Raw genomic sequence first — 13,771 nt, 5'->3', positions numbered from 1 at the left:
AATACTTAGCTAGGATTCATTTATTCTTTTCCCATTTCAAATCAAAATAATATCTTGCTCAACTTTAATGTAATATATTGCAAAAGAAAATCAGAAACATCAGCACAAATTCAAATACCAAAGACTAGGTCCATGACATGAAGACATGCAATTCTATCTGCTAAAATATGAAGACTATTTACACCAGAATTGATCAATACACTACAGAATATACATGTCATTGGAATTGATGACTGCTTAAATACAGATACCATTTTAAGATCAAAACACAATTGAACCTTAAAAGCAAAGAAACAAATAACATGGTTTATTTTAGAATTACTTTTCCATTCCTCCCATCTATCTTTCTCTGAATCACATCTAAGATCTCACTATCTGTAATTAAAACTTGACTCTCAACTATAGTTTGCTTTGTGTTGTGGATTTGTGCCGACTGAGAAATGAGTTAAAACTCTAAACTCATTTTAGTCAACTAAATTAAAATATTTCATTTCCATCATCTGTATGATTCTCAGCTATCATACTTAAATAATGTTCATAGCACTTCTTACTCCCCTCAAAATAATAAATGAGTTAAATATCACTATGTTCATTTGTTTCTAACCTACTTGCAATAATGTTCTTTTAAAATATTCTAATTCTAATGTAAAATGTCCAAATGAAAAGTGCAATGTATCTATGACTTACATAGCTTTATCTGCAGTACATGTTGAATCCCTGGTATTAATTTTGGGAGCAGTGCTCCCAAAAGTTCTGTTTGTCAAATCTATCTCGGGCTGGTCTCCAATTCGGAGTGTTACCTTCTTAGCTATGAAGAGAATGCAGGGCATTTCACCATCTGTAACATTTATGGGAGGATACTGGTTCCAGCTTGGGATCTGCAGAAGATGTCTACCTGTATTCATTACTTCATTGAAAGCATGTCTAACAACCTATGAAAAAAAGATATCAGAAATGAATTCCTATTTATGAATGTTGAGATAACTATTCAATGAAACTTGTTCATTGTTTCAACTTAAGAACTCAAAGACTAAAGAATGATCTGCTGTTGCAATGAAAACAGGATAAGTATAACATATATGGTTGGAAACTGAAAGACGAAACAATGTTTGCGAAATATTTTATCTGACAACTCCATCAAAGTAAATATTATTTGAAGTCTGGCAGAATAGATATTAAATTCACAACTCCTTTTTTCAAAAGGTAACCAATCTACCAATAGTGATTGCATACACTTTCATAGAAATTGCAACAGATTTTAATAAGTCTATATTTATCGTCTATATGAGCATGTTCCAATACACCCTTCCTTTCCTAAATCTTTTTACACGCTTTCCTTCTACAATTTATCTCACTTGTTCTTAAATATCAACAGCTTCTGATCAAATCACGAATTGTGCTAGCAAAATCCACAGCCTCCCTCAAAACTTGATGCATTAAGTGGTCTTTCTATAATAAATATCTATATGTGATTGTATAATTGTGTCCCTTCATTCTGGACCGATTCCACCAGTGGGAGCTGACTTGGGTAGCACTGAACTTCAATTGAAAAGGTGGAAGTTGCATGACAGTACTATTGCTCCTGTGGAGGATAATATAACTCAGATTTTAGTTTGAATGATCTGTTTTGTCTCAAATAGAATCTATACCAGAACAGAACACCAGAACCCATCTTCAGTCACTCTGTCCATAATTCATTCCTTGTTTTCAACCTTTAAACTACATTTTAAAAATAATTGCTACTGATTTCCTCAATTTTGTACAATACTATCCACAAAGGGTTTCTAAAATTCAATGTATATACCTTTTATGATGGCTTCATATTAAGAATTATTGTGGACTTAAGTTTGAAATGTTGTACATACCTGGATTCTTTTTTTTAGAAAGCATTCAATAAAAGAACATTGGAACTATTTCTTAAGACATTTCTTGGAAGTCACATTGTCACATCTCTCTGGGTTGTGTGCTCCACTATTCATCGAATCATCATAAAGATTAAGGGTTTAATCAAAATTCCCCAATGTTCCTGTCTTTTAAGACCGAGGTTAAGACAGAGCGTGGACCCAGCTTTCTGGACTCAACAGGAGTTACCATATATTACAGATACATAAATTTTAGCTACAGTAGACAACTAGGAAATGTTGACATATAACTCTATTGGTTAAACTTCTTGCCTTTATAAAATTCCACCTAAATATTATAGGTGGAGAGAAGAATTGTTACGGCGGTTCAATGGTCTTTGTCCACAAGGGTTATTGGGATGATCTATTTGCCTTGTCAGCAATTGCTGTTCATTAATTTCATCTTCGCCAGATAAAGGCTGCTCTCTTACAGTCATACAATCATAGTGATGTACAGCATGGAAACAGACTCTTCGGTCGAACCCGTCCATGCCGACTAGATATCCCAACCCAATCTAGTCCCACCTGCCAGCAACCGGCCCATATCCCTCCAAACCCTTCCTATTCATATACCCATCCAAATGCCTTTTAAATGTTGCAATTGTACCAGCCTCCACCACTTCTTCTGGCAACTCATTCCATACACGTACCACCCTCTGTGTGAAACAGTTGCCCCTTAGGTCTCTTTTATATCTTTCCCCTCTCATCCTAAACCCATGCCCTCTAGTTCTGGACTCCCCAACCCGAGGGAAAAGACTTTGTCTATTTATCCTATCCATGCCCCTCATAATTTTATAAACCTCTATAAGGTCAGCCCTCAGCCTCCGACGCTCCAGGGAAAACAGCCCCAGCCTGTTCAGCCTCTCCCTATAGCTCAAATCCTCCAACTCTGGCAACATCCTTGTACATGTAAATCTTTTCTGAACCCTTTCAAGTTTCATTACATCTTTGCGATAGGAAGGAGACCAGAATTGCACACAATATTCCAATAGCGGCCTAACCAATGTCCTGTACAGCCGCAACATCACCTCCCAACTCCTGTACTCAATACTCTGACCAATAAAAGAAAGCATACCAAACACCTTCTTCACTATCCTATCTACCTGTGACTCCACTTTCAAGGAGCTATGAACCTGCACTCCAGGTCTCTTTGTTAAGCAACACTCCCTTGGACCTTGCCATTAAGTGTATAAGTACTGGTAAGATGTGCTTTCCCAATATGCAGCACCTAGCATTTATCTGAATTAAACTCCATCTGCCACTTCTCAGCACACTGGCCCACCTGGTCAAGATCCTGTTGTAATCTGAGGTAACCCTCTTCACTGTCCACTACACCTCCAATTTTGGTGTCATCAGCAAACTTAAGATGGAAATCAGGAGGGCAAAAAGGGGACATGAGATAGCTTTGGCAAATAGAATTAAGGAAAATCCAAAGGATTTTACAAATACATTAAGGACAAAAGGGTAACTAGGGAGAGAATATGGCCCCTCAATGATTAGCAAGGCAGCCTTTGTGTAGAGCACAGAAAATGGGGAAGATACTAAATGAATATTTTGTATTAGTATTTACTGTGGAAAAGGATATGGAAGATATAGAATGTAGGGAAATAAATGGTGATACCTTGCAAAATGTCCCTATTATAGAGGAGGCTGGGGCTGTTTTCCCTGGAGCATCGGAGGCTGAGGGGTAACTTTATAGAGGTTTACAAAATTATGAGGGGCATGGATAGGATAAGTAGACAAGGTCTGTTCCCTGGGATTGGGGAGCCCAGAAGGATATGGAAGATATAGACTGTAGGGAAATCGATGGTGACATCTTGCAAAATGTCCAGAATACAGAGGAGGAAGTGCTGGATGTCTTGAAAAGGGTAAAGGTGGATAAACCCCCAGGACCAGATCAGGTGTACCCGAGAACTTCTGTGGGAAGCTAGAGAAGTGATTGCTGGGCCTCTTGCTGAGATATTTGTATCAATGATAGTCACAGGTGAGGTTCCGGAAGACCAGAGGTTGGCAAACGTGGTGCCACTGTTTAAGAAGGGCGGTAAAGACAAGCCAGGGTGCTGGCAGGTGGGACTAGATTGGGTTGCGATATCTGGTCAGCGTGGACAGGTTGAACCGAAGGGTCTGTTTCCATGCTGTACATCTCTATGACTCTATAAGTATACTCCTACTGCGTTTATACTCTAAGGATTCACTCGATCTATCCTGTCTATACCTTTCCTATGCTTCCTTCTTTTTCTTAACCAAACCCTCAATTTCTTTAGTCATCCAGCGTTCCCTATACCTACCAGCCTTTCCTTTCACCCTAACAGGAATATACTTTCTCTGGATTCTTATTGTCTCACTTCTGAAGACTTCTCATTTTCCAGCCGTCCCTTTACCTGCAAACATCCATCCCCAGTCAGCATTTGAAAGTTCTTGCCGAATACCATCAAAATTGGCCTTCCTCCAATTTAGAACTTCAACTTTTAGGTCTGATCTATCCTTTTCCATCAGTATTTTAAATCTAATAGAATTATGGTCACTGGCCCCAAAGTGCTCCCCCACTGACACCTCAGTCACCTGCCCTGCCTTGTTTCCTAAGAGTAGGCCAAGTTTTGCACCTTCTGTAGTAGGTACATCCACATACTAAATCAGAAAATTTTCTTGTACGCACTTAACACGTCGAGGGTCAATGTGGACTTGTTGGGCCAAAGGGTCTGTTTCCACACTGTAGGGAATCTAATCTAATCTAAAAACCCTTAACACTATGGCAGTCTCAGTCTATGTTTGGAAAGTTAAAATCCCCTCCATAACCACCTTATTATTCTTACAGATAGCTGAGATGTCCTCACAAGTTTGTTTCTCAATTTCCCTCTGACTATTGGGGGTCTATAATACAATCCCAATAAGGTGATCATCCCTTTCTTATTAGTTCCACCCAAATAACATCCCTGGATGTAGTTCCAGGAATATCCTCCCTCAGCACAGCTGTAATGCTATCCCTTATCAAAAACGCCACTCCCCCTCCTCTTGCCTCCCTTGCTGTCCTTCCTGTAGCATTTGCATCCTGGAACATTAAGCTGCCAGTCTTGCCCATCCCGGAGTCATGTTTCTGTAATTGCTATGATATCCCAGTCCCATGTTCCTAACCATGCCCTGAGTTAATCTGCCTTCCCTGTTAGGCCCCTTGCATTGAAATAAATGCAGTTTAATTTATTAGTCCTACCTTGTTCCTGCCTGCCCTGACTGTTTGACTCGCTTCTGTTCTCAACTGTACCAGTCTCAGATTGATCTTTTCCTCACTATCTCCCTGGGTCCCCCCACCTTACTCATTTAAGTCCTCCCGAGCAGCTCGAGCAAATCTCCCAGCCAGTATATTAGTCCCCTTCCAATTTAGGTACAATCCGTCCTTCTTGTACAGATCACTTCTACTCCAAAAAAGATTCCAATGATCCAAAAATGTGAATCCTTCTCCCATACACCAGCTCCTCAGCCATGCATTCATCTGCTCTATCCTCCCATTCCTGCCCTCACTAGCTCGTAGCACCGGGAGTAATCCAGATATTACTACTCTCGAGGACTTCCTTTTTAAATTCCTGCCTAACTCTCTGTCATCTCCCTTCAGAATCTTAACTTTTTCCCTTCCTCTGTCGTTGGTTCAAATGTGGACAATGACCTCTTGATGGCCACTAGGAGATGTGGAGAAAAGGTCAAAAAATCTTACTTAATTCCTTTCTCCTGATTGAGCACCAACTGCTTTCATCTTAACAGTTTGTCAAAATTTGCATGGCTAAGTTGTAAATTTAGCAGCATTTTGGGTATGAACAAGTACTATAATTATCCATTGGCACAGCAAAATGTTTAGTAAGCACATAATTTATGAGCAACCAATTGGATAATAAAAATGAGTTTGCAGTGGTTTTATATCTCATACCTGTGAACTCCTGCCAGCTGTGAAAATAGCTGTGTAGGGAATATTGTTTGCTTTTAAGGCACTGGTGACCAACTTAATGACATCTGTTTAAAAATAAATAAAATACTGTTGAGCAGATTCTGAGTTCTTTTTGCTCTTTCTAACATAATACTGACCACAATATCACAAAGTTTATTTCATAATTAAATCTGCAATTATATCCCACTTTTCCTTGTTATACAATGTGAAAAAAAGACAATTAAAGATTAGCTGATTGCTTTCATATTTATTGTACACTGGCATAATGTAACTTCTGCACTAACTCCTCCTTTGCTGCAAAATGCAAAGGGAGCTAAAGCATACCTGCATTAAAAGTAATTGACCACAGGGCTGCTGTCTCACTAGAGAGAGATGACTGGCAGTGGTTAAGCCTGAGAGTCAGCACACCTCAGCTGAGGGGAGAGGCTGAGAAGGAGAGTAGGTAAAAACAATGACTGCAGATGCTGGAAACCAGATTCTGGACTAGAGTGGTGCTGGAAAAGCACAGCAGTTCAGGCAGCACCCAAGGAGCAGAAAAAAAAATATCGACGTTTCGGGCAAAAGTCCTTCATCAGGGAAGGAGAGTCTTTTGTGGTAACCTCAGCTGGTGCAGGAATTGAGCCTATGCCTATCACTCTGCACTGCAAACCAGCTGTCCAGATAACTGAGCTAATCAAACTTGTTTAGTTAGTTCAGCCAATATTGGTTGTCATATAAACCAGTGTTTAAAAATCAAATGTTTATAATTTTTATTTGATTTTATTGCATCTAATTCCAAATTATATATGTGTGAAAAAGTCACTTATGAAGTTGGTTGCCACATTTGCACATATAAAGGATTTCTCTCCTGGTAATCCAACAGTTTTATCCAATGAAGAACTCAGTTTTATAAACTGGAAATATTACAAGTTCAAGTAATAACTTTCCACTATTACCCAGCCTAAGAGACTAGTCTAGTTATACTTAATGCAATGACACCAAAGAACAATCATCACCAATGAAACCGAACCTCACTCAGGATTAATTGGTTAGATTTTGTTTACTTTTATTGAAACAAGTCTGCCTGAAAATCTAAGCCCACTAACTCCAGCTGGAAAGATCCCATTAATTTTTAATTTGTGTTCTATGCTAAAAACAAGTTTTGTTGATTAGACATTCATAATAGAAACCACACAGTTATATTCTGCTAGTTTTAAAAAGATATTATAATTACCCTTTTCTCTTTAGACCCTTCACGGAGTCCACTTTAAATACTTTGTGTTAACATTGGCTAATCAAAAGTTAATACATCTTTAGTAAATATTGTGATTGAGCGACATTTGTGTCTTTCAAATTTTACGCTGAAACATTTGAACTTTTGAAATCACACACCTTTCAATTTAAATTAGATGTCATATTGATGAATATCTTATTTGTGACCTAGAATAGAAATAGATTATGCATTTAAAAGTCCAAATGTGAAGGGCATTGAAGCTCCTTTGGTCGAAATTCAATATTTTTTAAACTTGTGTTCCATCTATTCTGCCTCACAGCGCCAGAGACCCGGGTTCAATTCCCGCCTGAGGCGACTGACTGTGTGGAGTTTGCACATTCTCCTCGTGTCTGTGTGGGTTTCCTCCGGGTGCTCCGGTTTCCTCCCACAGTCCAAAGATATGCAGGTCAGGTGAATTGGCCATGCTAAATTGCCCGTAGTGTTAGGTAAGGGGTAGATGTAGGGGTATGGGTGGGTTGCGCTTCGGTGGGGCGGTGTGGACTTGTTGGGCCGAAGGGCCTGTTTTCACACTGTAAGTAATCTAATCTAATCTAATCTAATTTGTTCTTTAAATCGCAAAACTTGAGAGCCACATATGTCTCACAAATCACAGTATTTACTAAAGAAGTATTAAATTTTCATTAAAAATCATGCAATGATGTCACAGACACTGACTGCATTGGCAGCAAACACTGCCTTTTAAAAGACCAGTTCTATAAACTTCAGTTTTTGATATTATCTGTTGTCTAAGAACATATTGTAATATTCATTTCTTCCCAAAGAATTCAGCTGATTTTGATTAAGACAAAGGCAAATACTGGAATTGCAACAATTGAACCAGTTTTTTAGATTTTTTTGGATCACTTCAAACCAAAGTACCAATCCATTTATGAGGTTGCAGTATTCCTCATTAAAACTGAATTCTTTGATTTGAAATTTCAGAGTACTGAAAGGAGTGACATAGCCTGAAAGCTTACCATCATCACTGAGGAATTTAGTGTCTGGTACCATTGCAGGTCTGTGAAAGGAAAGTAGAGATCTTACTTGAGTATAACCAACAATGTCTCACCAATGTTTATAATCTTGAATTTGGTATGATAATTAAACATAGAAGATAATTACATGTAAATTGTATTTGTGTGACATGTCTAACAGTGGTGTGCAGACCTGACCTGCTCCTACAGGTCATGCACAATTAATTGATTCTGAGAGAATCTTGCTGTCTCTATTCTGTGTGAAAGCAAAGCCTACCTCAATTGATAATATATGAGAAGAGTCTATTGTAGAAATAGGCCTCAATCATAATCTGGCTAATGCTAATTAACATGTTTGGACCACAAAGTAATTTTACCCTCCATCTGATTTTATGTTCCATTGACAAACCAGGTGGATTAGGGTAAAATGCAGCTCAAATTTTGTTTCTATAAGGAAACCATGTTTTCATTCTTTATATTATAGGTTTCCTTTTTTTTTGTTATTATCTTTCAAATATATACAATATATATTATAAAATAACTATTTTTCTTCTTCCTGTAAAATATATTTTTCTATTATTCTTCTTGAATTTGGGACCTTTGATATTGAATTAGCTGCCAAGATATAGCTAGCGAGGATTGGATGTAAAGTCAAAGAAGTTTAAAAATCTCAAAAAACTTATTCTTACAAAAAGTGAAATATTATGCATTTTTTGAAAAACATCTATCATAAAACAATTAATTGGTATCTTTATAAAACTTCTAAAGAAATAAAACATCCCAAATATCCCAAACATTAGAGAATGTAGCCATGGTTCAGTGAGTTTACTCTGACAGCTGAGTCACAAGGCTCCATGCTCAAGTTCCATTCCAAGGCTTGAATACAACAATCATGACTCTCCAGTACATTACTGAGAGAGTGCTGCAATGTAAAAGGTGGAATGTTAAACCATGTTTAGATGATAGTAAAAGGTCTCCGGGCATTTTCTCCATTTTTTTGACCAATGTATATTTCTCAATCAACTGCACAAGAAAAGGTTATTTGGTTATTATCACATTTTTTGTGGGAGTTACCCATGTGTTTATTGGCTGCCACATTTCCTAAATTACAACGGTGACTACAAGAAGTGGGTATTTGGCTGTAAAGTGCGATAGTCATAAAAATGCTCTGGGATTGTGTCTTTTACTGTGAGCAAACAAAATTGGAGATCAAGAGTCGCTAATGGGATAACTGAAACAACACTTGGCAAAGGTGTTCGGTTTTATAGCATCTTAAAGGAAGAGACAGAGATAACTATTTGTGGCTAAGTTCCAAGCAGCTGAAGAAACCACTGCCAATCATGGATGAACAAATGCCAGGATGAGAGATGCACTGAGACTTCGGGTGGTTGTAACACTGGAGGAGGTTACAGATATAGAAAAGAGCAAAGCTGTAAAGGGATCTAAAATTAAGGTTGAAAATCCTGTAATAGACAATTCTATCAACTCAGCAGAGCATGGTTAAAGAATTAGAATCTCTACAGTGTGGAAACAGGTCCTTCGGCCTATCAAGTCCACACCAACCCTCCAAAGAGTAACCCACCCAGACCCACTCCCCTACCCCATATTTGCCCCTGACTGATGCACCTAACCTACACATCCCAGAACACTATGGGCAATTTAGCATGGCCAATTCATCTAACCTGCACATTTTTGGATTGTGGAAGGAAACCCACACAGATACGAGGAGAATGTGCAAACTCCACACAGACACGAGGAGAATATGCAAACTCCACACAGACAGTTGCCCGAGGTTGGAATTGAATCTGGGTCCCTGGCACTGTGAAGCAGCAGTGCTAACTACTGAGCCACCGTGTCATACTTTGTGTTGCAAAGATGCTATATATCTAATATTGTTTGGAGGGCTTAGGTTTTGAAGGATTGTGAAAAGAAGAACTTGTTTCAAATTTTCTGACCACACCTAGACTGGTTTCTTTAAAACCCGTCCTTGAAAGTTCGTTATTGGCTTTGGAGGTTTTATTTTTAAAAGTAGGATTCCTAAAATCACATAACTGGTTGTAACTTTGCTTGCTGAGTTGGAAGGTTCGTTTTCAGACATTTCATCACCATACTAGGTAACATCATCAATGACCCACTGTTGAAGCACTGGTGTTATGACCCGCTTTCTATTTATGTGTTTAGGTTTCCTTGGGTTGGTGATGACATTTCCTGTGGTGATGTCATTTCCCATTCTTTTTCTCAGAGAGTGGTAAATGGGGTCCAAGTCGACGTGTTTGTTGATAGAGTTCCAGTTGGAATGCCATGCTTCAAGGAATTCTTCAAGGAATTCTTGTGCATCTATCTGTTTGGCTTGTCCTAGGATGAATGTGTTGTCCCAGTTGAAGTTGCGGCCTTCCTTATCCATATGTAAGGATACCAGTGATAGTGGGTCATATCTTGTTGTGGCTAGTTGATGTTCATGTAAACTGGCAGCTAATTTTCTGCCTTTTGTCCAATGTAGTGTTTCTTACAGCTCTTGCAAGGTATTTTCTGACCAAACTCACTCATAGAACTGGTGATAACCACTTTCTTTGGTCCCCATGGCTGTGCGGCCTGTTATTCAAACAGTGAGTGCTTGGAAGAGTTCTTGTTTCGTCTAGTTCAATGTAGGAAAGCCTGAAGTGAAGAAAGCCAGCTAAGAACAAACTCACCTGGAGGAAAGTTTGCTATGAACAAGTTGCCCAGATGGTATCTCCCATTTTTGTACAAGAAACATGAAAATGTCAGTTCAGGGTAAAACACATTTCTTCTTTTGAAAGTGATTGAAGGAGCATCAAGATATTAATTTCCAGAGCTAGTTACATCTGCAAAACGTCAAACACAACCATGCATGATTAGTGACTTGACAACATGTACAGGGGACCCCCAACTTCTGTCACAACACTACAAATTTCTTACAGAAACTCAACACCCACGGACCAGTCAAACCAGGAAGATTCCACGTCGCAATGAACGACACTCTACACCTACACCACCCCCATGACGATGGCATTGCTGCAACAGCCTCAGTACTCAATACAACGACTGCCATTTCCAGGCACTATCCTACAACTCATCCGCTTCATCCTCAACCACAACATATTCACCTTTGACAACTAGTTCTTTATCCAAACACATGGAACAGCCATGGGGACCAAATTTGCACTCAATATGCCAACATTTTCATGCACAAGTTCAAACAAGTCTTCTTTGCTGCACAGGACCTCTGACCAACACTATACACCAGATACATTGACGATATTTTCTTCCTCTGGACCCATGGCGGGGAGTCATTGAAACAACTACACAGTGATATCAATAAGTTTCATCCCACTATCAGACTTACCATGGACTAGTCTTTAGAATCAGTTTCATTCTTTGACACACACATCTCCATCATAGATGGACACCTCAAAACTTCACTCTATTGGAAGCCCATGGAGAAGCTCACAATGCTAGACTTCTCTAGCTTCCACCCTAAACATTGTAAAACAGCCATTTCCTACAGATAAGCCATAAGCATACACGGGATCTGTTCAGATGAGGAGGAACGCGATGGACGCTTGAAGGTGCTGAAGGACGCCCTCATAAGAACAGGATACAATGCTCAACTCATCGATCGCCAATTCCAACTTGCCACAGCGAGAAATCATGATAACCTCCTCAGGAGACAGACACGAGATATGACCAGTAGGGTACCCTTCATTGTCCAGTACTTCCTGGGAGTGTTCTTCGCAGCCTGCAACACGTTATTGATGAGGATGAGCACCTCGCCAAGATCTTCCCTACCCCTCCACTTCTCACCTTTAAACAACCGTCAAACAGACCATTGTTCGCAGCAAACTGCCTAGCCTTCAGGATAACATCGACCACAACACCATACAACTCTGTCATGGCAACCACTGCAAAACTTGTCAGAGTGTCAAAATGGATACTACCATTACACGTGGAGACACCACCCACCATGTGCACGGCAGGTACTCATGTGACTCGGCCAACATTGTCTCTCATATGTTGCAGGCAAAGATGCCCCAAGGCAAGCTATATTGGCAAGACCAAGCAGACGCTATGATAACAGACGAATGGGCACTGCGCAACAATCGCCAGACAGTGATGTTCCTTCCCAATCAGGAACACTTCAATATAAAAGGATATTCGGCCTCGGGTCTTCGGGTGATTTTCCTCTGCGGCATTCTTCGGGATACGCAACAATGCAGTGTCACTGAGCAGAGGCTGATAGCCAGGTTTGGTACCCATGAGGATGGCCTCAACTGGGATCTTGGGTTCATGTCAGATGTTCATGTCACAGCAGTGAACCCTTCTGTTAATTAACCAAACACCCAGAAAAGCTCACCTCGCCTTGTAATTGTTAAAAATGTGTGACAGAGAACTCTCAACTTCCACTATTTGACGAAAATAACATTTATTTATATTTTAACTCTAAAAGCAAACATTAAACAAACTATTCACAACTCTAAGCCTCCCTTTCTCTTAACTGCTTACCATCTACCTCCAACTCTTATAACAATATTCTGTTCCAATAAGACACTTATTAAAAGTACATGATCTTAATTTCAAAACCTGACAGTTGCTGTCATCTTGTGTGTTTTTCTTCTTCTGGCTAAGATCTCCCTGGGTTGTCTTCTTTCTTTTTACTGCGAGTATATTTCATATGAAAAGGTACCTTTGATAGGGTGTTTCCTAATTTCTTAGAGAACAAGATGTTAGCTGTCCACGTATTTCTGTCTGTCTCAACAACAGTTGCTCTCTGACTAATTTTCAAAATGTCTGCATTTTATACCCCCCAACATCGGATCGTCTCATTGGTTCGATGTTGGCAAAACAATACCTTCAAACTTGATTGGGTTTTAGCATCCTGGTGCATAATTTAAACTGATTGGTTAAATTCAAATTGTTGTCAAAACAGCAACCCAAACTCAGGTATCCATTTCACAGCCACATGTTATATATTCTCAATTTTCCAGTATACTCTGGAACTGCCATCTATTCATATACACAGGTGCTTGTAATCTCTCAGTTCAGAACAGCAGTCACTCTCTCTTAAAGATACAGTACATGCCTTCAACTTCATGACACATGCTACAGATGACCCCACTACACTATACACTCAGGCACACCCACACATAAGCACACATACATACACACACACACACACTATACACTCAGACACACATTCTTACACCCTCACACAGACCCTCTCTCATACACATGCTCCCTCTCAGACACACACACACACATGTCCTCACAGGCATATACTCCATCACACTCGCACACATATGCTATCAAGCACATACATGAACACACACACAGGCTCACACACTCTCTCCCTGTCACTCACACACCCACACACAGACACATGCATATATAAGTCTATGGGGTTGACTTGCATTTGCAGATCTGTATTTGCATATTCATTCTCTTTTGTTCAAAAAGTACACAATCTATAGGTAGACATTTGATAAATTCCTACTTTAGAAATAGAACCAGTCTGACTCAAGGTTTGGATACAGACAGACTCTAACCTCACACCTTTGATGCACTGTCTGAGCTGAGATGTCATCTTTTTATAAAATCTTAATTTATCTGAGGACTGTGACTTGAAAGAAGTTCTGGGATTTATATATTAACTACTCAAAACCTGCTTACCCATTCTAAGTGATTAAAGACTTAA

The 13,771-nt window shown here is 39.4% G+C and overlaps 1 protein-coding gene and 1 long non-coding RNA gene across 5 annotated transcripts in view; one reads left to right on the top strand and one right to left on the bottom strand.

Moving 5' to 3' along the window:
- LOC148147954 (uncharacterized) overlaps nucleotides 1-12,657 on the top strand; it is a 29,292-nt gene extending 16,635 nt beyond the window's left edge. The window contains exon 3 of the long non-coding RNA XR_015759397.1: nucleotides 11,001-12,657. This is a non-coding gene — a long non-coding RNA (uncharacterized LOC148147954). The remainder of the gene's footprint in view (nucleotides 1-11,000) is intronic.
- atp6ap1la (ATPase H+ transporting accessory protein 1 like a) overlaps nucleotides 1-13,771 on the bottom strand; it is a 36,968-nt gene that overhangs the window by 10,228 nt on the left and 12,969 nt on the right. For all 4 annotated transcript variants that reach the window (XR_015759396.1, XM_043708119.2, XM_087994330.1 and 1 more), the window contains exons 5-7: nucleotides 8,065-8,105; nucleotides 5,818-5,900; nucleotides 688-932 (exon numbers count right to left, since the gene is read on the bottom strand). Coding sequence is in view for 3 of the 4 variants with exons in the window: in XM_043708119.2 (XP_043564054.1) it covers nucleotides 688-932; nucleotides 5,818-5,900; nucleotides 8,065-8,105 (369 nt within the window). In the remaining variant the exon portion in view is untranslated. The remainder of the gene's footprint in view (nucleotides 1-687; nucleotides 933-5,817; nucleotides 5,901-8,064; nucleotides 8,106-13,771) is intronic.

This window comes from Chiloscyllium plagiosum, unplaced genomic scaffold (genome assembly GCF_037043375.1).
Source record: "Chiloscyllium plagiosum isolate Xiang-an unplaced genomic scaffold, Cpla_swu_hap1 HiC_scaffold_14, whole genome shotgun sequence".
NCBI classification, from domain to species: Eukaryota; Metazoa; Chordata; class Chondrichthyes; order Orectolobiformes; family Hemiscylliidae; genus Chiloscyllium; species Chiloscyllium plagiosum.
Note: the sequence above shows the minus strand (reverse complement) of the source record. Positions and strands in the feature narration are given on the sequence as shown.